Raw genomic sequence first — 25,664 nt, forward strand, 5'->3', positions numbered from 1 at the left:
ATTTAGAATGACTTAACATATATATGAGTATATCAAATACTGGTTATTGTTGTATGTGTTTTTTCTTTTGTAATGCGGGTGATTAGATTATCGCAGAGGGATAAGTTCTAAAATTGCAAAGTAAAACGTGGTTCTTAGACTTTAGTCCATTCATGGGAGGTGTGTCCGCAGGTGGTAATTTCACTGTGTTTAGTACGAATGTTTTGCGAACGTTGCTATTTGGTTCACTTCATTCATCTTCTTCGTTCGCACTTCACAACCGTACGTCATGATTGGTCGTAAGAGAGCATAATACTTACATACGTAGTGTTTGGTTTTTTGACAGAAGTTTAAAGTGGAATAACTCTACTTGCGCGAAGTATGCCCCGCGGTGCCTTTGGTATCAGTAATTTTATGCTTGGTCGAACTTGAAACTTCATAAACAATATCGTAAATTTGCTCAATGATTTCTCTAGTTGAGCCACTTTTTGGACGTTCACTGAGTGGTGCTTCTTCAAAGATTCTGCGGCCACGTGTAAACTCTAAAACCTATCGATGAGGAGTTGGAAATGAAGGAGCGGAACCGTTTCACCATTTTCTACAATTTTTTTTTTTTATAAATTTCTATTGCTGACCGATATTCGGTTTTTTCATTATAAAAAATACACTAACACAGAGAATTTAAATGGCTTGTAAACAAAGAATGAAATCAAAGTTCGAGCTAAAATTTATTCTGCTGTCAAATGGGGAAAAATATGTTAAAAAGGCTTACAAACTTTGGCTTCTCTATTAGTTAATAGCATTGGTTTTAAAACTTTCCAATCAGCCATTATTTTTTATGTCTTTCTCGATTTCGTTATAGTGCCATGAGTAGCAAGTATACGACTGCCTGCATCAGGTTTGTGTGTGTTTGTTAGTTCAAGCACCACTTAATTTAACTAATAAAAAAACATATAAGTAGACTAGGAACCAATAAAATTTAATGCAGGATTTATTAAGTGGAAAACTTTTGACAACTGGTTAACATGAAAAATCGAAAATGCAAGGGAAAATGAAAGAAATGAAAAATTGAAAAAGTAATCGCATTAGAGCGAATTTGACAGGCTTATCTGGACGTCTACATGTTGTGGCTTTACTTAGAGTGACTTAGAGAAAAAGAGGAGAGAGTAGGGAAAAATCTGGTGTAAAAACAACTAAACTAAAACACCAATAGCTCGTTGCAGACCTGTTCTCTCTACGTTCCACCTCTCGCATTTAAAAAAGGTGTGCTCCGCTTCATCATACTCAGTATCTCCACATATGCAGTTTGGTTGGCTCACTTTTCCCATTCGCCACAGATACTTGCGAAAGGACCCATGTCCGGACAAAAACTGTGTGAGGCAAAGTTAACCTCACCGTGCTTTCTTTCTACCCACTTTTTTAGATCGGGTATTAGTCTCGCTGTCCATCTAACATACCGTTCAGAGTTCCATCTTGCCTGCCAAAGTGTGAGCGTTTGAACTCTAATATCGGAGAAGCGTGGTACTGGGGTTCGTGAGATTTTTGCCTCCCATCTCCGTTTGCGCTCTTGTGCTAGAATATCTATAGGTATGGTTCGCTGATAACAAACACCGCTGCTTCAGATACTGTTCTGTATGACGAAGCCACTCTGAGAGCGCAGGAGCGTTGCACAGATTGCAGAGTTTTCCGCCGGCATTGCACACTTAGCGAATCTGCCCATATTTCGCATCTGTATAAGATAATCGAGTTCGTCGTGTCCATTAACAGTTTTCCCTTGTTCTGCGTTGGACCTCCAAGGTTTGCCATGAGCTTACTTAACATGCCGCTGGCAGCTCTTGTGTGCGCCCAGTAACCCAGTTAACCTTGTGTCTAATTGCACCCCTAGGTATTTGACCACTCTTTTTGTCGATAAAGTGGCATCGAGTACTTGTATGTCTACTTCTAATGGGATACGTCTGTTCGTTAGAAGGATTAGCTTTGTTTTCTCTGTGGTCAACTTTAATCCATGGTCTTCTAGCCATGTCTGAACTCGGATCATCACCTGATTTAACTTCGTTTTGGTTTCGTCAGTGTTTCGGGCGATGATTACAGCTGCAATGCCATCTGCGTATCCCACTAAATGCACAGCTGCAGGCATCTCATTCGAAGGATTTCATTGTAGCTTATATTCGAGAGTTCAGGTCCGAGTATTGATCCTTGGGCAGGACCTGCTGTTATTTGTTTAGTCTCACACCCTTCTCGCGTTTCGAATAAGAGCACGCCATTCTAGCTACGAATAATCTTCAATAGATTATTCGGGATCTTGAATTTTACCTTTAAGGCTTCAATTACGTCGTCCCAACTTAAACTGTTGAAAACATTTCTAATATCCAGTGTGGCGAGCTGTGCAGCAGCATTGAATGTTGCATGTTGCTTTGTAGTTAGTTTATTGTGACAGGATTTGATATTTCTAAACGATTGCACTGTCGGGCTATAAAATGCCGTACCCACCGGATCCGCACTCAATCAAAACATTCATTGCACACATACAAGTACATACTTCCCACACACTTGCACACACAGCTGTATGAATCGTGAAATCCTCGCTGACGCTGCTGCTGTTGCAATAAGAATAGATGTATGTGCATATGCAGTAGCAGCCCCAGGATCCTGCACCCAACCGCAGCACTAGAACGAATCTGCGCGTTTCACTGCTAAGTGGCTGAGTGTAGGAGTTAGTCGTTTTTATGTAAATATGTGCGGCATAGAGTTTCCATATTTTACTGTTATGCCATGCAGCAAAGTAACTTGAGTAGCAAGCGAAAAAAATGTCAATCCATATGGCTCTATTCCTTAGCACTATTATGCGTGGACTTTGTGCTGATATTTTAAAATTTTCTGCTACCCATATTTTTCATCTCCTATCCACTTGGCTGCTTTACTTATGACCCTCACGGATGGATATTTTGTCGCAACCCAGCATAATTGAAAATGTCATATTCCGTAAATCTGTGCAACTATCCAAGGCACCCAGACACTGTTGACAGGCTGTGTGCCTACTTGAAAGCGGGCTTCAACAGGCGTATACAATTTATTTACTGCTATCCACAACTGAAACCGTTGCAGCCATGAAGAAGTAAATGTCTTAAAAGGCTTTGAAAAATGATGCACAACCGCCACTATAACTCATAAAATGCTTGAGTGAATAGAAGTAGTGAATATGTTTACCATATATACAGGGTGATTGAGCAAGCGTTTCGGTATTGAACTACTGATTTTTTTATTTCACTTTGAAAGTTACGATAAAATTTACGGTGTGTCAGAAATATGGAATATGGATAGGCAGTCACCAAATAGACGCTTTTTACCACCTGGGCAAAGAAGGTCAAACTGCAACTTAAGTTAAAAATCGACGGCACACCAATACCGTCTGTTAACAACTACAAAATCTTGGGAGTTACCTCCGACAGTTTGATCTCCTTCTCTGCACACACAACCACAATTGCTACTGAAGTCCCAAACCGCAACAAGGTCCTCAAATCGCTAATCGGCAGTATTTGGGGCAAACACAAAAAAATGTTGTTGGCGGTATTTCAAGCAGTTTGTCTGCCGTTTCTAAATTACGCTGCGCCTGTTTGGCTGCCTGATACGCAATGGACTAGCCAAAATACTGCCATTCGGACAGCGACGGGTTGCCTCCGGATATCCCCACTTCAACATCTGCATAACGAGGCACAGATGCTTCCTGTAAAGGAGGACAATAAACTGCTTAGCAAACAGTTTCTACTCGGGGGCTTCCGCACTTCCGCAGGTTCCACCCATGTAGACACCTGCTTAAACCAAAGCCGTCTCCCAGACACGTCAGGAGACACCTCTTCAACTACTCCGACGAGGTCCAGGACAAAACAAATCTACACTACTGGACCGGATAGTGTTTAGACAGACAATTAACGTCATCCATCGGGAGACACCTACCACCTTTTTAAGCTCCAGACCCTCGAATGCCGCAATCGGAGTCCAACCAGCACCCACAGCAGATGAACAGCTTCAGCTACCCCGAGAGACCCGCGTTACCTTGGAACAATTCTGGCAATAATGTAGTAGGTTAAACTCCCACCTATCCAGACCCCGACATACCAAACATATGTCCTACATGTGAAGGCACCCCGCACAATGCTACCCACCTTTTCACATGCCCCATCAAATCCACTCATTTAACATTCCTCCACCTCTAGACCCAACCTGTCGAAACAACAAGTATCCTGGGCCTACCGTTAGATGAGCTAGACGTAATCTACATTGCACTGACAGGGTTAAGTATGTTGCTACAACAACAACAACGCCAACCACCCAGAGCCGATTCGCGGGTTAAATCTTGCAATTTGAAACTTTCATTGAGGAATGAGTACTCAAACTTGAGAAACTGTAACGAAAAATACGAAAATATGACTAATAGAATGAGCTGGACACAGCTCCACAAGCTCGTTTGGAAAACGAGGTGAACTCATCTCAGCCTTTTTCTCAACTGCCCTGCTCTTGTCGGGCCCAGGGTTTAAATATCTGGGCTCTCACTTTTTCGCTACACCAGCAGATATTGCGGATTTAAATATCATAAATCTGGTGAAATTCATCAACAGCTTGAAGCGATTAAGACAAACGTAAATCACCGCTCATTGGTTGTCATCCTCAAGTCCTCTAATCCAAGCCCTGGGTTCTGTCTTATTCCTCCCCTTTCCTGTGTCTTATTTCCCGCCCAACCAAATTTTAACCACTAGGCACTAAATGAACCACCCTGCGCATAGGTTTGTTTCATTACGCTGTTGTACACACTCGCACATATCGAAAGTTGCGCGCTTTGTGGTGCGTGAGTTGTAACGGGTGGTTAAGTTTCAAGGGCCGGTGTTGATTTTCAATAAAATATAATTGTTTTTTTAATTATTACCATTTCTCTTTGTTATGATAATATTGGTATAGTTCAATTACGCATGAAACAAAATATCGGCCAAATGGTCGCCGCGGCCCCGGCGGCACACCTCCAACCGATGGTCCAAATTTTCGATGACGCTGAGGCATAATTGAGGTTCTATGTCGGTAATGTGCCGAATTATCTCACCCTTTAGCTCTTAAATTGTTGCTGGCTTATCGACGTACACCTTTTCTTTCAAATAACCCCAAAGAAAGAAGTCCTATGGTGTCGTTGACGTTTAGGTGTGGTTCACATTCAAAATCGGCCCTTGAAATTTAACCACCCTTTACTATAAAAAATGTATGCATTACATTTCAAAAATTATCTCACACAAGCACATATTTGCCTATTTTTCATGCCAGTGCATATACATTTTTAAAGGAAGTATATCCCCGGTACCTCCTTGTGGAAGTGTAATTTATAAATAATTCGCACTCACCTCTGACACTCGACGAACCAGCGCTCCGGCTGCGACAACTTGGACACGATGAGTATGGGCAGTGCCGTTGCCAGGGCAATAAACCAAACGCCTGCTATGATGAATTTTGCAAGCCTGAAACGAGAAGCGAAAACAATGAGGATTCGGCTATTATATAATAAATAGTAAACGCTTAATCTACTTGTACTGTGCGTAAAGGGACATATGTGAACGCCAGCTACTGCAATCAACAAATAAAAACACTCAGTTTCACATAGGAGGGGTTGTGTGTGTGTGTGTGGTGTGCTCAAGAGCAATTGGCTTAATGTGTTGTTGTTTGCTTATGAATAAAATCAAATCACATTTGTGAGACCATTTCCATTACGCGCATATTTTATTTTCGCCTCTTTCGTGCTATCCGGTCGTATACTATGACGAATTCAGACTTTATTGAAATTCACATTATCTCAAATCATTTTGTTAATGGTGATAAAATTTTTATGATCGACCCCACGCAGCGATACTAGAAAATCTACGGCTGTGGGCATAAAAGCTTGGGCAGCTAGTAAGTTTGCTTGTAAATTCATAGAGCGCGCACTTTTTTAGTACGAATGTATGTATTCGATAAGTGCCCTTTTTGGAAAAACTATGTATGTGTGCTTTAAGTGGAAGAAAGCGTCATCGTACGCAAATAAAATTGTCCAAAATCAATGCGATTTTGTACCGACTTCAAGTTTATATTTTATTTTACTCGATATGAATATATAAAACTTCATATGCAGAAGTTTTTTTGAAAAAAACTGATTATGTTAGGTTAGGTGAGCCTGGCAATAAGCCACGCGTAGACCTTTTGGTCCCTAGCGATACCAGATGCAGACCGATCTCTATAAATACCGAAAATACACAACATGTCGGATGTCAGCGCTTTTGGCGAATCTAAGTAAAGCTGGGAGCTTCGCTTTTAAGACGTCCTCCAGACCCTCAAACAGTGGGGCTCCCAGGCATTTTAAACGCGTTTTTTAATAATGCCAGACAAACGCACAGAAGGTGTTCTAAAGTTTCCTCAACATCCTCTCTGCATTTCCTGCATTTGTCCGTGTTAGCAATCCCTATTTTGTACGCATGTGCAGTAGGCCGGGTCGATTTGTGGGGAGGCAAAAAAATCGCCCATTGCTCTGTGAAAATCATATTCTAGGGATCAAAACAACGAAACGAGTTCTGATGTCCCCCAATTTGTGTCGAACTTTTTAGTTTCTTTTGTCAGGTAAAGGCCAAAAATGGTGATATTTTGAAATTATTGTATGGGGAACCCCCCAGGGGAGTTCCAGGGGGTGTGCCACTGGCATGGGTGGATCGGCCGTCCAAAGTTAGTGGGGGTCGGTCATACATTTGGACTCGATTGGAGCACTCTAAATGGGTCAAAGTCGGATTTTTCGTTCGACCCAAATTGGGGGACATCAGAATTCGTTGTAGAGGTATGGTTCCTTCGGCAAAGTTTCTTATTTTGATCCATAGAATACGATTTTCACAGAGCAATGAGCGATTTTTAAATTGACCCGCCCTAATGTGCAGCCTGTTAGCATACCTATGATAGTTCTGCAGTGCTTTCGCGAGAGCGTAAGTATGAATTGAGTCAGTTTTTTGTCGTTAGTTCCGCACATGACTTTTGGTGTTTTGCATGTGGTCAGATTAGTCGACGTAGGTTTTTATTACTCATGTATTTATAGAGCTCTGTTGGGATTTCGTCAAAACCACAGGATTAGTTGTTTTTTGGGCTTTAATAGCCGCCATGAACTCCTGGAAAGTAAGTTCTTCTACCATTTCTTAAGACTTTAACTGTGGGTGTTTCTGTCACGAAGTTTATCCAAATATGTTGTCCACCCTTGGAGGATTTGGCGGTTTTTCATTAAGAGTGAACCATCTTCATTTTTACAGTAGTATGTCCTTGTCTTAAACTCTCGTCCTTGTTCGTTCATGCCTTTAAAAAATCTTTGTGAATTATGGTAGTTGAAGTCTGCTTTCAGTTGCTCGAACTTTTCCTTATTAAAAATTCTCTTTTTTTCAAATCCAGTTTCTTCTCCTCGCGTCTTAAATTTTCATGCATTTCTGCAGATTGCCGCGTTTTGCGGTTTCTATACTCGTATAGGTAGTTTGAAATCGCCGATGCACATATACGTTTTTTCTCTCTATCAGTATCCCTTGCTGGAGCGTTATTTTCTTTCTATATAAAGATTTCTGTAGAAAATTCCAGAAACCAAAAAACAAAACTCATTTTAGCGCTTTGCTGTCGATACCATCTGGTATCTGCCAAATATTTCCGGCATCACTAAAGTTTAGATCAGTAATTTGAATTTAAAATTAAACACAATAAGTCAATGCAATGAATTCTATGTTTTCTTATTCCACGTATTTGTTTTAAATCTATAAGGGAGAAATTACTCCGAAAAGCTAAATTTGCTCCGACTACCTGGTACTGCCTTCACAGAAAATTGGCGATTGCAAAGGGTTTAATGGATTCTAGTTTATCTGCGTACATTTTTTAAGGCGAATTTGAAACTATCTATATTATTTCAAAGGATTATTAAATTTTGCACCACCTCTTTACAAATGTGAGAAAATCTCTTGCTTATTGATGGGTGAGTGGTGAATGAGAAGATTTAATTTAAGTTTCATATTCATTGCAACACTTAAGCCTACTACGGAATGTGAAATTTAGAGCTTCTGATGAAGGATCGTTCAGCAAACTTCTTATAAAATGTGTTATTATAGTCAGGAAAAAATTTTCTTACTAAGTTGACTGGATCAGTGCCTTACAATGACGAGGATCAGACGCAGCCTTCTCGCGAAGAAGGCTCGATGCTACTTGTGCTCCGGCAGCAAAGCGTTTCTCATATCACACAACCACGTATACTGAGACGCATTTATTATGAGATAAAATTTACTAAAAATCAATATAAATACTCCTCGCAAAGTATTTTTTTGCACTACCTCGTTGCCTTCCTTTTAACTTCCTTAAATCAAGCATCCAGTTCAGGATGGACTCGTAAATCATATATCCCTTCAACTTGAAAGTCAGGTGTTGCCTTTTTTTTAATTCTGGAAAATGGCTTTTGGGTTTTAGGTCTTGGAAAGGCCGTGTCAACCACACTAGCTACTACATTGCGCTTCTCGACCTTTCGGCAAACATTACTGGCCCACCATTCAGAGACTTTCGCTGCGTATGACTTTTGGACAGAATACATCATAGACGCATCCAACGACTGCATGCGGTGGCTATAATATGTTGGCTGTATCAACACAGTTTATTTGTTTAATCATATAAATTTAGTCTATGAAAACATAAGTTTCTTACAGACTATAGGCAAATAAAAAGTTTGTTACCAAAAGCACAAAAATTATTTACAAAGTTAGGAAAGTAAGAGGTTAAATGCAAGAGTTGGAGTTTTAGCGAATTCATATTTCTCTAAACAAAAATAAATTGATATAAAACTCGAAATGTCATTTAATTCACTTAGTGTGCGCGCCCTTGAGGCATAATCGGCCTTCTAATTGGGAACATAAAAAAATAGCAAGCAACACACATAGGTTTTTTTAATACTAAAATTGGTACGATTCAATAAACGAGTACCATCTAAAGAGCCACTAGCAACATTAAACATAAAGGACAGTAAGAGTACATATCTCCTAGCTTCTAAGGTCGTAGGGCTTATTAGAAGCGTGGGAGAATTATTAGAAGGCGTAGATTCAGAAATAATCAAAGATTACAAAGTAAATTTAAGAAGAAGTTTCTGAGTACACTCGATGGGATTAATAGAATTACTAATAGTGATACTATCAACACAAATGTCGATGGCGTCTATCGAGAGATGTGATACTCATGAGGTTATCAGCAGAAATTCTCTTCATTCGAGGCCGCAGTAAATTTGGTGAAATCGTCCTGTAATTTTGGCAAAACTGGCATCAGCTGGTATTAATTGGGCATCAAATTTGTTTATATAAGCCAGATAAGGTCACCTTAAAGCAATCAAAAAGAGTTGAATTGGGTGATAGCTCTTTGCCAATCCTTTTGCTGCCCAAATGTTTCAAAATTTACTGAGATAGCAATACTTTAATTTTTCAATTTTAATGACATCAAAGTCAAAAACTTCGAAAAGTAATGAAAAACGTAGTATTAATATAATATTCGTCTTTACTATGCTAAAAAAAAAAAAAAAATCAAAGAATGAATGTCGCCATTAACCCCAGGTTAGATTAGGTTTAATGGTGGCCCTAGCTTAGGGCACACTTGGACAAATGTTGAAAATTCGTCCATGGTGATGCCATACAGGAGAGAGGAGAAAGGAGAAGGGAAGGAAGAAGGAGCCTTGTAATTAGAGACGATGATGACCATGCATTTTACGATGACGCTGACGGTGGCTGATTTACGTTCGTAATTAGCCCCAACAAGCTACTGATGAACATCACCAAATTTATGATATTTAGACTCGTTATATCCGCAGGCGAAGCAAAAAGATGAGAGCCCTGATGTCTAAATCTTTGCCAGATGAGAGCGGGACAGCTGAGAAGAAGGTGTTGAGAGGATTCCACCTCGTCCTCAAGACAGTTTCTGCAGAATGGACTTGAGGCAATCCCAAGTCTCACGGCATGAACACCTAACGGACAATGTCCGGCATAGGTACCCACCAAACTCGAGAGCTGGGACTTTGTTAGCTGTAGCACTTCCCTCGAGCGTCCCGATCTACCCATGGCCAGAAGGATCTCGCGACCTTGCACGTTTGCGCACTAGCCCAGGTTCTTAAGGGAACCCCAATCCTCTCATTTCGCGGCGAAACCGTCTCCAAAGTTCCCTGTTTAGCCAACTCATCAGCCCAGCAGTTTCTCTGTATGCCGCGGTGACCGCGAACCCAAATAAGCCTGATGTCGAAGTATTCGGATGCTATCGGGAGAGAAGCAAGACATTCCCCAACCAATCTCGAACGCACAAACAACGAGCCCAAGGCCCTAATTGCGGCTTGGCTATCGGAGTAAATATTTACTTACTTAACGGTAATTACCGAGGTAAGCAACCAGTCCACCGCTTCCTTAATTGGGGATACCTCCGCTTGGAAAACACTGCAGTGGTCCGGAAGCCTGAATTTAAGTTTTATGAGAAGCTCCTTACAGAATACTCCCCCACCAACCCTTCCGTCCAACTTCGAGCCATCCGTGAACATATTTGCAGGGTGTGCAATGATCCAGCACCATGGGGATAAGCTCCAAATTTTTAAGAATCCTAGAGTGTCCTCAACTTAAGTCTAACTTATGGCCCGAACCCCTTAGTCTGATGTGCCACATTCAGAATGGTGTTAAGCGCTAGACTAGGAGTGGTAGGGAGCGTCCCACTGATCCCAATGAGGGCAGATCTTTGTACCCTCTCCAGCTTCTTAACTGATACCATCCTTTCTAGCGAGCTCCACCAGACAAGGACTCTGTATAGCAAGATTGGTTTTATAATCTTGCCGATAGCGCCCCCGCAACCATACAAGGTGACTGTTGGCTTCCTAATTCTCTCCTCAATGTTTAGCTTCCACGTGAGACCTCTGTCAAGGATAAGTCCCAGGTACTTCACCTTGTCAGAGAGCACCAATGGAGCGCCCGCTATTGAGGGGAGAAACACTCTAGGTATTTTGTATTTCCTCGTAAATAAGACGAGCTCTGTCTTCAGAGAATTTATCGAAGGCCGCAGTTTGCGGTCCAATTCATAACTAGATTCAGATAACCCTGTATCAGTTACATCAGATTATCCAGAACCTTGCCTCTGACAATAAGTGCCACGTCATCCGCGTAGGCAATCACCTTGCAGCCCCTCCTATCCAGCTCCTCCAGCAGACCGTTAAGTACGGCAATCCAGAGTAGTGGCGAGAGAACACCGCCTTGCGGAGTGCCTCTGCTCACTTGCCGACGAAGAGAGGTGTCGCCCCATTCTGCCACGACCGTTCTATCGCTAATCATCATGTGGATGTGGCTTATAAGTTTGGTTCCGACTCCTAGTTTACCCAGAGACCTGGTGATTGCCTCCGGGAGGACATTATTAAAAGCCACCTCAATGTCGAGAAAGGCGCCTACAGTGAACTCCTTCTGATGGAGGGACACCTGGATATCCTCAACAATTGTATGCAAAGCAGACTCTACCGATCTGCCTTTACAGTAAGAATGTTGAGCGCACGATAAACGCCCCCGAGGAATTTCACTCCTAATGTGCAGATTAATCAGCCTCTCCAGGGTTTTCAGCAGGAACGAGGAGAGACTGATTGGTCTGAAATCCTTAAGGGATACGTGTGAGATCTTACCTGCCTTGAGTATGAAAGTAACTCTCACAACCCTCCAAGATCTGGGTATGTAGCCCCTATATATGCAGCTCGCGTAGATAGGGGAAACCAATTACACCAAGGATGCTATTTTGCGCGAACAGAAGTTAAACTACTGGCATTACATAAAATATTCACAAATACTCTCATTAGTTTTACAGGTAGTTGAATAATAGTTAAAAGCAACTCATTAATCAATCCTGAATATGGGATAACTCGAAAATTTTGTTCCTGTTTTTTTGTTTTTTTTACTATCGTACAGCGCATCAGCATAAACAGCAGCAAAGTACTACCATCAGAAGCAGGTGTTATTGCTGTATTGTAACAGCATAAAAGCTTGCCATAAATATTAAAGGAATGCAATTGGAGTGACAGTCGTTCGCGGGTATAAATACGCATCGTTTCAATAGCATAGCCGTCGTTTCCGACTGTCGTCAGATCGATTGAACAAAGGCAAAGCACAGTGTATGGTTCGGTATACAGAATGTCGATGTACTGTCCAGGGAACAACAACGTGGCTTATTACCGAACTTACCACACTTACATATATATTTACATATATGTAATTGTTTCATTCAACTAATGTTCTTGTTTGCCATTCCGTGGCGAGGGCCAACCTCTACTCGAAAAATTCCCTACTATTTGAATTTTCATGACTACAGGGGGATTCGAGAAGGCATCCAATCAAAATCGTGACTAATATTCACGCACAAATCCGCAGAACTAAACATATACTCCCTGCATTTTAGTAAGGCCCGCGAGAAAACTATTCCCTATCCACTTGACGTTCTCGATTCGTTCTCCGCAACGCGATTTTAGTCTAATTTTAATATAAATAAAAAACATTAAACCAACCACCTCTTTTTTATGTAAATCGTCTGACGTAAAAAGAAACAAACCGCAAACTGGCACATAATTAAAGAGGTTTCATAAAATGAAAACGCGTCCACTTACATGTGTTAAGGGCCACCCCACGGGGCGTATGCGTGATTTTTTATGCTGATGCGCAGTTAGTATTACTCAAATTACTCGCGCGCTACCCGGCAGTTGTATCATAGAATTCATTTTTAGTCAAATAAGTAATTTAATACTAAACACTATGTTTGCAACAAGCAGTAGACTTAATGATGCCCACGTTTTTCCATTCGCTGACTCCTTTGACTTACACTAACACATCCCAGCCCACTCAACCCAACCCAAACCAACCCAGCTTTATGGCTGCATATAACTAGCTAGAATTATGCTAATATGTACCTTAATTTTTATGGTGAGCAAACAATAGCATAGAGAGAATGTGCAGCACAGGCTTACCGAGCATATGTCTAGGCCTCTACCTGCTGTTGTATTCATGCCTACAGCCCGCGTAGAAAATATAGGACCTGCACATTTCGACTATTTATTTATTTATTTCATAATTTTAATACATTTTTTTTAATAAAAAATATTTTAAACAAATTTCCAAAATCGTATATAAAATTCGTAGAAATTTGATGAATTTTGATTGTAATTATAAAAATTGTACAGGAAATTAAAAATAAATTTTGGTACGCAGTTTTATAGTATTTAGTGTTATAAAGAGGTTTAAAATTTTAGTTGATTTTCCAAGATTTTTTCCCATATGAAGAAAACAAATTTCGCAGATTTTCAATGAAAAGAAAGAGATCAAACTCGGCTCTAGAAACTGAAAATCTATTCCCTGATTTCGTTTGTCTGTTAGATGATTCGACTTGCAAAAACTTGTGGATGATTTTGATTTCAGCGCTTCAGTGCTACTTGAGGAGTGCCAGACTGGCACTTCAATTATTTCTCCTTTAGTTCCAGTATTGGCACACTTAAGATATCTACAAGTGAGATAATGACTGTTTATCCGATTTATTAATTAAAATGTGTGGAAGTTCCTTATTCTCCATATCTTTAATAAATCCCCATCTATGCGTGTATTTATTGAGCAATTCCAAATTTGGATTATTACCGACATGCACAAGAATGGGATTAAAAACAACATTTCAAATTATAGACCAATCTCGAACTTACTACAATATCAAAGCATTTTTAATTAGCTATCAGCGTTTAATTATGTTTTATTGTCGAAAATGTAATTAGCCCCTTTCAACATGGATGCGCTGCTAATCGGTCTAGCCATCCTTTAAAAATTCATTTGAGCTTGGCTGTGAGGTGGATATTATCTATGCACAGAGATTTTTGCAAAGCATTTAATTAAGTACTACAAAGATTTGTAGTCACGCAGTCTTGAAAATGGTTTCTTATTCCACATATATTCAATGGCTTAAAACCTGGCCTAGTAACTGGTATTCGGTAGTAGTTGTGGATGCTAAATCCTATTTAGTCGTTGCATCATCAGATATACGACAAAGCAGTATTCTTGGGGCATTGTTGTTTCCTTCGTTTATTAGTGATATTTCTCAATGCATTGAACATTTTTTTTTTTTTGTGGGTAAGGTAAGATTCAAATTACAGCGACCGCACTCTACTGCGTTGAATGGTGTGGCTACTAACACAATCCCTCCTCCTCTTCTGGGATGACTCCCTTCCCTACTTCAGGAGGGTCTAGAATGGCATCCATAAAAGACCAACTCTGTTCGCCCATGTCTGGGTTCGCCGTATTTGTAGCCAGCTTTCATGCTAGAGGCTCGTCTTCTTATGTTTCTATCTGTGGCGTTTCGCATTCTTGCATTGTATCGAGGTCTATCTTCTTTCGGAGCACGTCCTCGATATATCCCTTTACCGTATTTATGCCTAATTTCCTTGCATGATTTCCTATGAGACAATGTACTGTGAGGGCCCCTATTAAGGTCCTAATTTGAAGTCTACTCAATTTTATAGTATTCTTGGGCAGACGTAGATTTAGTCTTAGCCATGTTTGTCTAGCGATTTCACAGTTATTGGCACTAATCCATCTTTGATTTACATACAGGGTTGGCCATATTAAACTGACCCATTGAGTAACCCTATAACTTTTTACTGTAATTTGAAATCTAAGGTTTACGTCAACAAGCCAAAGACACTAGGCGCACTTAGGGCCAATATCCGACGGGAAATAGCCGCCATATCGGCCGAGACGCTGGCCAAAACTATGGAAAACGCCGAAAAACGGGCACATTACGCTATACGAGCTAAGGGCGACCACTTGCGCGATATCATATTCAAAAAGTGATGTAAACGAATCTCCTTGAACTAAATTAAATGTTTTTCACAATGAAACACAAAAAAATGTTTCTTTTTCCATATTTTTTTAATAATCACATGGGTCAGTTTAAGATGGCCAACCCTGTAATTGATTAGTGCGTCCAATACAAGAAGCTTAAAAGTTGCGGGAGTTACCCCCATCAAATTATTTATAACTGCAAGTTAGTCAGCCCTACGGTGCGCTGGTATATCTATGTGGGCTGGAACCCAGCATAAGATAATACGATATTGCTTGGCCATCTAATTAAGAGATTGGCGACGTTTGTAAGACACTTCTTGATGTTATTTGTAATGCATCCAGGGCTCGTAGGGCAGCTTGGTTGTCTGTTAGAATGCAGATATCTGTTGATGATATTCTGTTCTCTAACCATTTTAAGGCTTCATGAATAGCGTTTATTTCCGCTTGAAAAACACTACAGTGATCCGGCAGCTTAAAGGATTCACTGATAGAAAGCTTTTCGCAATATAACCCTGATCCTACACCGGTGTCGATTTTACATCCGTCCGTGTAGATCTTAACTGGTGTGTTGAGTGTTGGATCTTCTTCAAACCATTCCAGTCTAGAAGGGATTTTCATTAGGAAATTTCTTTCGAAGCAGAGAATGGGAGGGTGATAATATGTCCATGTGTGACAGTCCACCATTGTGAGCTCGCTTTGAGCCTTAAAGCGGAGCAGGATGGGATCTACATAGTGGTGGAAGATGTAATATGATATCCAAAGCCATGGATGACGTGGTTTTCATAACGCCACATATTGCTAATTCCGCTGATTTCTGAACCTTATTCAATAAGTTAGAATAGGTTTTTCCTGCATAGTACAGCAGCAGTATAAAGCCAACGAGCAACCTTAGGTTTAATTCCGCAGGTCTTACATAAAGCTCTCTTACAGCTAGGTTCGCTTTCCTAACTTTTTCTAAGATTTTTGAGTTCCAAGTCAATTTCCTATCTATGTTTAGTCCCAAGTACTTGGTTTCTTCCGACATCACAAGAGCTTCCCCTTTGAACATAACTGGACTTAGCTGAGGGATTCTGTGTTTCATACTGAACAATATGAGTTGTGCTTTGTTTGGGTTGGCTCCTAGATCACACTTTTCTGCTCATCTAGAAAGTATGTCTAGAGCATTTTGTATTAGGTCTCTTAAGGTTGATACAAATTTACCAGAGACAGCAATAACAACATGATCGGTGTATGCTATCACCTCACAAACCACCGATTCCAGTATTAACAGAAGTTTATTTACAACTGCGTTCCATAAAAACAGTGAGAGGCTTCCACAGGACTTGCGGTGTACCTCTACTCACCAATCTTCTGAGTACCGATTCTCCTAGATTCGCTTCTAGACAGGAGCTACACTTTTATAAAGAAACAAAAAAAAAATTAACATTTAAGGAAAAACAGTTAAGGACAAGAGGAAAAAAACACAAGAGGAAAAAAAGTCAGAAGTGGCCAAAAAATTTAGGTGATTTATTTTTTGCGCGGGCTGTACATTAATTGCCTGTATATACGGGAGTGTATCACTGCTCATAGAAAAACTCTACACTAAGGCTCTTTTGAGCCTACTTAAGTAGAGTAGTTATATTGAGGTCAGTGCGTCTTTTTTACTCACGCATTTCCCTTTTGCACATAACAATTAAATAATATTTTCCCATATGCCTTAATTTAGGAAAGTGTGCGTATGTAAATATAAGCATAAAAATATGTAAAATGCGCACGAGTCGCTTTATTATAATGTTATGAATGTTCAGTCATAGGCGGGGTCAAAAACTTATGAAGGGGGGCGATTTAATTTAGTTTTGTGCAAAATAAAAGCTAATTATTTTTACTCTGAAGTTGTCCCTAAATATCGTTCACTTGTGCCATAGACAAGGTGGCGCAAAATTAATCATCCAATTTTATTTTTCAATAACTTTTTTACTAACTAAAAAAACTTCACTTTGAGTAATGGAAGCCTTTATTTTAATCTTTGCGTGTGCCATTGGGTGTGCCATTGCTTATCTGTTTGTATTCTTCTTTCTGTCTTATTCACAAGTTGCTCGGTGTCTATTGCTTCAATTATTAAAGAACTAAATAAAAGAGGCATTCACTTTAATAGTGCACGGAAAAGTACTATGGAGCATTCATGGCGTAACTTAGAACCCCTTTCCCTTCAAGAATTAGTAAAAAACATTCCCTCTTACATCCGTTCTTGCAGACATACAACAGGATATACATACAGCTCGTCCTGCTTCAACCAGCTGTGTAGCAGGAATAATCTCATGCAATTATTTTGTCAGAGAATTAAAGTTATGTGAATATGAATTTACATGTAAAATTATATACATATGTAAATAGTCGCAGCAACTGGCAGCTTAGCTTCTGTTCAGAATGACCCGCATCTGATATCATGGCGGTGGTTTCTTTTGTTCACATGTACGAATGCAAGTATGTAATAGGACATGAGTTTCAAGTAGAATGTGACGCAGCAACAATAAAAGTTGAAAGGAAGTCAGACAAGTTGTTGTTACAAGTTCTCGAAACAATTTAGACAACATTTCTGTTCATACAAAAAGTTTTAGGTAATTTTTTTAATGCAACAGAATTTTAATAGTGTCTCTTCACTTGAATACTTATACATTTGTCCTCCAAAATTTGTGTTTTAGTTACCAAAGCTTGAGCATAAAGTATACTTTGATGCCAGTTAACTTATTCTTATTTATGAAAACAGTAAAATATTCAATTCTAAAAAAGTGAATGCACTTAGAAATACAAAACTTTTAACTCAATAAATCTAACACTTCTCTTGACATCATAGATTTCTTTTTACATGATAATTTTCGTAGACTAGATATAAATGGATCGGAATTAAGAAGAATCCTGTGCAAAAGATCCGTGTTAGTTACAGTTCTTGAGTGCTTTCTGGCATTGTCACGTCTGAATTGTTTAACTAATTTATTACATGATTCAACTGCCTCCTCTGATAATTCTCCAATTGATAATAAACAATGATCGATCACCTCCGACCCATGAATGAGCACTTTATGAACTGATGCAGGTAAATTATACCATGAATATTTACTAACTAGAATTTTAGCAGTGTCTAGTGCGTATATTTTGAGTTTATTCGAATTAATTTTAAAACCAGATGAAAGACATTGTAGGAGATAATTACATCTGTCTATAACGTGTTTATCTATTCCTGTGATTTCGGATGAAATCCTAAAAATCTTTTCTGTGTCTCTGCCTGTGTTCGCTCGGAGAAGGATTCGTAGAGTTTGTCACCTCGCCCGACTCCCGCTTTTTCAACACACATATTGTAATTCGGTTTCAGTTAACCAATTACTGTACTTGGCAATCAGCCTTGTTTTTGATCTTTGCACTTTTTTCCAGTATCGAGAAATCCGTGAACAGATCCAAGAAACACGATTTTCAACGTCTCCTAAGGTTAAATTCTCAGAGTTTGATAAAGCTTGAATTATGTTCTTCAGTACGTGGCTACATCTATCAACATCATTTTTAATGCTATTGTAACATAACCACATGTCCAGAATATGCATGCGCGTAAATGAGCACTTAAAATTTACACCTAAAACAAAAAAAAAAAATACCAGTCTAACGGTTAGACGCGATAAAAGTGAAACCTTCCGTAAAACAAACTGAGAGAGAATAAGACGAAAGCAGCATTAGGAGCGGGATAATTATAGGTTCATTATAATATTGCTACAAAGTTCATATTTTATTTTCTTCATTTTATTATTATTCATCCTCAATGTTTTCAATTTCAACAAATGATACGAGTGGCTTATGATAGCTAAAATATGATACAAATGCTTTGGTTTCGATGTTGTCAACATATCTTTGAAATACCGCGTCAATGGTTGTTTTTGATCGTGTTGTCGATTCAGTGCGATTGTTACACATTTTTAAATTGAATGTTGTATTGAGAACGTCAATTAAAGGAACCGCTGTGTCCAATGCAAAATTTACGTTAAAATCGCCACTTAAAATCATTGGAACTTTATTGTAATCTTTTCTAAGTATCCGCGATACTACTGGTGTATACTTTATTAAATTTTCGTGAATGAATTCCGTGATGCTATTTATTGATTTTTTTTTCTGTCGATACTCACGACACTTTTCTGTATTATTTTTCGGCATAATTGCGATAAATATTTAAAAATGAAAATATTTACGAATATAAAAATACACACGCGGTTGCTATTATGAGCGTCCCCAGCAAAACCTGCGTGACCGAAACTCTAACACAATTACATTTTTTTGAATGTTACAAACACATATGCACGCAGGTTTTGCTGGGGCGTGACCGAAACTCTAACACAATTACACATATGCACTCGTATTTGTTTGAAAATCGACTTTTTTTTTTGGTTCTCCGTCACCTTTGGAAAATGTGTAAACAGTAAGCAAACTTTATTCGTATATTTTACCTCATTTTTGCATCAGTAAAATTATACAAACGCCGTAGCCGAATGGGTTGGTGCGTGACTACTATTCAGAATTCACAGAGAGAACGTCAGTTCGAATCTCGGTGAAAACACCAAAATTAAGGAAAACTATTTTTCTAATAGCGCTTACCCCTCAGCAGGCAATGGCAAAACACCGAGTGTATTTCTGCCATGAAAAAAAGCTCCTCATAAACATATCATAAAATAAAATAAAATAACTGTATAAAAAAATTTTTTTTCTTGTGATTCGAACCAAGAATTTTGGATCGGAAGCTCACATTGCTAGCCGCTCGGCTATCGCGCCATGCTGTCGGCGCTGGCCTAAAAGTTATTTAGTTCGTCGCTACGTTTATATGTAATATTCGTAGCCAAGAGTGTCGCTTTTTTCGTTTCACTTTTTCTCAAATCACTCCCAACGATTCTAAAGAAGTTTTCACTTCAAAAATCTTTATTAGCAATCTTGGTAGAATCACATTTTTCAAAATCCTACACATAGGTACAGATTAGACCCTATATCAAGCGCAATCGCAGGTCATCGCAGCTGAAAATTATTTTTCCTTAAAGAGGACATACGTAAGAATTTTTTAATGTATGTTTCATTTGTGCAGATTCGTGCGAACTTAGTAAAAACTTTACAAACTTCTTATAAAAAAAAATAAACTGCAAATTTTAAAGTACGTATTTCGTACGGTCTGAAAACCTATTAAATAATAATTAAAAAAGATAACAAAACGTTTAACATGTCGTACATACCTTTAACTTGAATTATCCATTGTACAACAGGTCATACACACAGTAATGCTTAGAAAAATAACACTTCCCGGAACTGCGTAAGTACGGAGCGGAGACCACGCTAACTATCACTTTTCAAATTCTCTTACTTTGGAGGCACAATTATAAGTGAATTGTTTGTGCAGTTGAAATTTCTATTGTACTCTAAGTTACTATGACTAATGAAATAACAATTAGCTAAATATTGTTGCATAATTTTAACATGACTATTTTCATCCAATGTCCTATGGCGAAACCACTGTGCAATGTAGCGATGGAAAAAGTTCACATATTTCGCAAAATTTTGTTCAGCGATACAACTAACCAAATAAAATGATTGCAACATCACTTTTTTGTACAAATATTTGCAAGCCATAAATTATATTTTCGTTTATAATTATTTCTACCAGAAGGGCCACCGCAGACAAGATTGTAAAAGCTAGCAAAACAATATTGTTTTAGCAAATTTTCATTGGAGAAAAATAGAATTTAATGTATATATTCATAACCCATTCCGAAATATTCGAATGCAAAGTCGTGCAAGCGGAACATTTCTTATTTGGATATTTCAATAGCAGGTTTTTTTTGATAAAATTTCTTAAAGAGACGAATTAAGCGTTAACTTTTGCTCTCTAAAATCTTTCTGAAGGTAGAAAAAAGTAAAAAAATGAGGTGTATTTTAAGAGCTTGAGAACTTGGAATGATTTTTTTTTTATTATTTATAATCTGATAGATAATTTCATGGCTTTTATTTTTTTAATATAATATGCGGCATATGTGCGCCGCGGCTACGAGTTCCAAAGCCCATTCGATCAGTCCAATTTTTGCCCACTACTTCCAATAAATCTGAATAATAAATCTTAATGAGCCCAATTAGCAAAAATACGACTCAAAAGATGGTCACTTGGCTTGAATTCTTACACGAGGTACTTAAGTGAAAGACCCTAAATAAAACAACAAGTTGAGAGCGACAACAAATCGACCTTTCGGCGCTTCTTCAACACTTCGCTGTATGAACTTCGCAAACAGATTTATTTCATTTTTTTTCAAGCAAATTTCTACAATTTGGAAGCATTGTTCTGACATTAAACGCTTCATGGTGACTTGGCAAGCCTTACTGAACAGAAATATCAAGACAGTCATCAGATTCTTTAAGAGTGGGTGAATATTTTTTGCTACTTAGAATGCATGATCGCAGCAATTGGAGGAACTGAGACTAACGTGGAAAGCAGAATTGCCAAAGTCAAAGCACCATTCGACACTTCTGGATCGCTCTGGCAAAATAATAACACAACTACGCGCACCAAACTACAAATTTTAAACGCAGGCGTCAAGTCCATCCTGCTATACGACTGTTGAACATGGAAGGTCACCGCAATGATTACAAGACGTCTCCAAACGTTCATTAATCGCTGCTTTCGCCGCATAATGCGAATGTTCTGGCCTCGGACTATATCTAACACCGAATTACTGAGGAAGGCTATTCAATCGGACGTGATGACTGAAACCGCAGAAGGAAATGGCAAGGGATCGCCCACATACTGAGAAAGAGTGATGACACCATTGCCAAACAGTTGCTTCGATGGAACCCCTTCCAACAGACAGTACGAAATGTAGACAAACCACGAAGCACTTGGCGCCATGCAACTGAGGCTAAAAAGAGGTATGTTAATAAGACTTCAAATGAACTTAGAGCCCTTGCGCAAAAGCGTGTTCGATGGCGAAGAAAAGTGGTCAACGCCCTAGAACTCCTAAACGAAACGAAACCTCAATTCTCGCCTATATTAGTTAAGGCACAGACTCTTTTGCTGCAGTTATCTGGAGTATCCCTTCACTTATTCCCCAACTGATCGGCTTTCTGCTAAATGAGCCGAACTCCTTCTTATTTTTATATTCATAATCGAAAGCAGGCCCTGTAGTTCAACGAGATTAACTGTTATTTCCACTCGTGTGATATTTTCTAAATTAGAACCATTTCTTAAAGAAAGTAGCATACCTCTAGCCTTATTAGATAGGAAATGCTACTTAGTTATTGGTAAATAGAGTTGCGTAAATTATTGTACAGCTCCTACGGTTGAATTTTGTGTGGAGAATAACTAACTGGGGAAACTTTATGTTGAAAGGATTCTACTAGCTCTAATGCTGATTCGAGTTATAGACGTTTGACTGTATTTTAGGTGGCGTATTTCAGTAGGCGTTTATTCGTACTTCACTTCATGAAAAATTGATGAATCAGAAGACATTACGGAATAGAAGAATATATTTATCTACAGGGTTTGATTGAAAAGTAATGAGCGTTCCCGCGCGGGGCGTCTGCCAAGTGATCAACCGAATCGGCTGGTGGGGGATGCAGTCAACATCGCTCCGCGCGTGAAAGCTGTTTTAAAAGTTTGTTAGGATTTTACAGTGGCGAAAATGCAGCGATCGGTGGAGCAACGTTACACGATCAAATTTTGCGTAAAGCTAAACAAAACGAGTACCGAAACCATTGGACTACTCAAGGAGGCTTAGGGGGACCAATCTCTGTCCAGTGCTCAGGTAAAACGGTGACACGAGTCGTTCAAGGAAGTCCGGGAGGACGTCGAAGACGAACAGCGATCTGGAAGGCCTTCGACGACGCAAACAGACGAAGATGTGAGCCTTCCTCTGCACCTCTGCATTGGCCAAGATGGGAGTTAAGGTGCTTTCCCACCCTTCCTACAGCCCAGACCTGTCCCCTCCGGGCTTCTTCTTGTTCCCGCGCCTGAAAAGAAAGCTGAAGGGGAGGCGTTTCGACTCCATCGAGGCGATCCAAAAAACTGTGACAGCCGAATTGAACGCGATTCCGGCGGATGAGTTTAAAAAATGTTTCCCTGCAGTGGAAGGACCGCTACCAGCGGTGTATTGACGCTCAAGGGTCCTATTTTGAAGAATATTAGTTGTATAAGCCAAAAGGTTTACTGCTTAAAAAAATAAGGCTCATTATTTTTCAATCAAACCCTGTATATCGTTTCTGCTTTTTATTACTATTGATAAAATTAATTGTCATGCTCTCGCCCGCATTGTTAATTTTAATGTCAGTCTGTGACTGATATCTTTAGTATTGGCTTAAGTAAAACTGTCTATTAAATGTAGACCCCAGTTAAAAGAACGCTTTCTTTAATTTCTTAGATTTTGTGATATCTAGAGCACTATTGAAGGATTTTTCCAATGTTTGAGAATCTTCCTTATTATTACACTACAATTACGTGCTCCTCTTCTTCTAGTTGAACCAACCCCAGTCCCTTTATTCATTAGCCACACCTCCTATAATCGCCCATTAATGCATTAAGGCTAATTAACACATGCCATCGAGAACAATTAGTTAGAGGCCAACTAATTAATTCGATATTTATATTTGTTCAATAAAACTAAAAGAACAATAAATATCTAATAAATATTTGTGGGTGCAGCGAACCGCTAAAAGGCAAATATTTAGCCGAACATATTAAAGTGCGTCATATGCACACGCGCTCATATTTGTGGGCAGACTAACATTTTGCCCAAACATTGATAAATATTTGGTAATGACCATTTTTTTCTTCATTAAATATTTAAGCTGATGGTTCGACTTGATCAGCTGATTGCTTGATGGACATTAACGAGTTTGATGGTTTGATGTGCTGCGATGTGTTGATCGCATGATTCATTATATGGCTGGCATGCCTGAGTGCTTGGCAAACTGCTTAAAACGTACTTGACTGCCAGGCTGTCAGCACAACTGTTTGCCCATTGGCCCATTTGCCTGTTGGTCTACCAGCTGCTACTGTTGGCTTTGCATTTGTGTGCGTGCGGTTGTTTAGTCATATTTGCGGTAGATTCAAAGGCGTTGCGCTGCGTTAAATTTCCATCCGCCTGTATTTGGCTGTAAAGCAAAATATTAAGTTACTAAGTAAATTTACGTGACGCCTTAAGCGCCACAAAAACAAATATAACTTTGTATGTATGTTTGTACTTATAGTTACAAAGCACTAGTAGATGTGTGCGCACACAACTACATACACACACACATGTCTGTCAAGTTGTTGCCACTTTAGCTGTTGCTAATGTTGGCACTTTTTCGATAGGCACTCTGATGTCGCCACTGTTGTCACTTAGTGTTGGTGGCGGCGCAGCACAGCAGGAAGCATTTGTATGTAAGTTGTGCGCTTGAGTGCGTAGCGTGGGAGCCGTTGCAAGTTGATGTTGGTATTTATGTATACAAAATTGTATGTGAATGTAATGTGCAGACGCGTGACAGCAAACGGAATTCTGTCTACATATATGAATTGAAAAATACATGAACCCCAAGTATAATACTGTGCCTACAATAAATTTATATGGAAGCTTCTCTCCATGCGTCTTGTTCACTCTACGTGCTTTTTTACATTTACTTTTCTCACTTTCCTGTCTATTATTAGGTATCCTTGTAATTGGAGACGCAATTAATGGTGTCGTCTATTGTTGAAATACTTTGTAGGGTTTGCTTTTACTTTGGCCGGAATATGCGTACATATGTAAGTCTGTGTCTAATGTGTCTACTTATGTTTGTGTGCTTAGATATGTCGGTCATTCAGATTCTGGTTTAATTTGAGAATTATTGGAGTGTACATAGACTTTTATTTCGAATTTCATTTCTAATTTACTCACTTCCTATTAATCTCGTACTCTTCCTCTTGATTGAAATGGGAAAAATATGTCAGCGTGTTGATATTATATTAGCTACAAAATATATTCGATTTGTGGGAATGAGTAACTGGTGTGTGAACAAATGGGAAAGCTAAAACCTCTTCTTGAGATGTTCAGTGGGTCACTTAACACTTTATGTACGGGTAAATTGGATAGCAGATTGCACCTTAACCCGGCCGGTACTGTAATGTTCCTCCACTTTCTTGTCTTTGATGATATTTTCAATCTTTTCTCTATTTGAGAATGATATATGTTTGATTGGCCAACCATTCACTCAAGTAAATCTTCACAAATAAACAAATTCTATAAAATGTGCTACGCATTCTTGCGATTTTGACATAACTTTAATCCCAGAGTTTCCCTCAAAACCATTTAATTGGATTATCAGTCGTTGACCAACTATTATCACATGTCACAGTATCCTCATCTTCTCAATCGCCGTATTGTAGTGGCAATGTAGAATACTTTTGATTACTTATATGATCACTATCATCACTGAAGTCACTGCTTACAGAAAATTCTGCGAAAGAGTCGACAAATACTTCTTCTTTTTCGCTAGTTAAATCCATTTTAAAGGATTAAAACAGGAATGTACGTAAATGCACCGTAAAACACAACCAATACTCTTATAAAACGATTCTTTCAATAACTACTTTTCTTTTCACGAATTCCACTAGGACACTATTGCACTAACGATAAGCAATTCGCATATGACGCCCTGGGAGATTGCTCCACTGTTTATACCCGTTTGCTACATATTACTCAACAGGTAATTAAGACGCACGAAAACATTCCGCTCGGCTACTCTTCCTCGCGGCACCTTTATCCTATCATACCAATGGTACGGTTTAATTATTCCATTGCTCTA

General features: G+C 39.1%; 1 protein-coding gene across 1 annotated transcript in view; it reads right to left on the reverse strand.

The window, feature by feature from the left end:
• The window catches only part of LOC129237751 (RYamide receptor-like), a 59,308-nt gene that overhangs the window by 14,630 nt on the left and 19,014 nt on the right, over positions 1-25,664 (reverse strand). The window contains exon 2 of the mRNA XM_054872679.1: positions 5,364-5,477. Within this exon, the coding sequence (XP_054728654.1) occupies positions 5,364-5,477 (114 nt within the window). The remainder of the gene's footprint in view (positions 1-5,363; positions 5,478-25,664) is intronic.

This window comes from Anastrepha obliqua, chromosome 1 (assembly GCF_027943255.1).
Source record: "Anastrepha obliqua isolate idAnaObli1 chromosome 1, idAnaObli1_1.0, whole genome shotgun sequence".
NCBI classification, from domain to species: Eukaryota; Metazoa; Arthropoda; class Insecta; order Diptera; family Tephritidae; genus Anastrepha; species Anastrepha obliqua.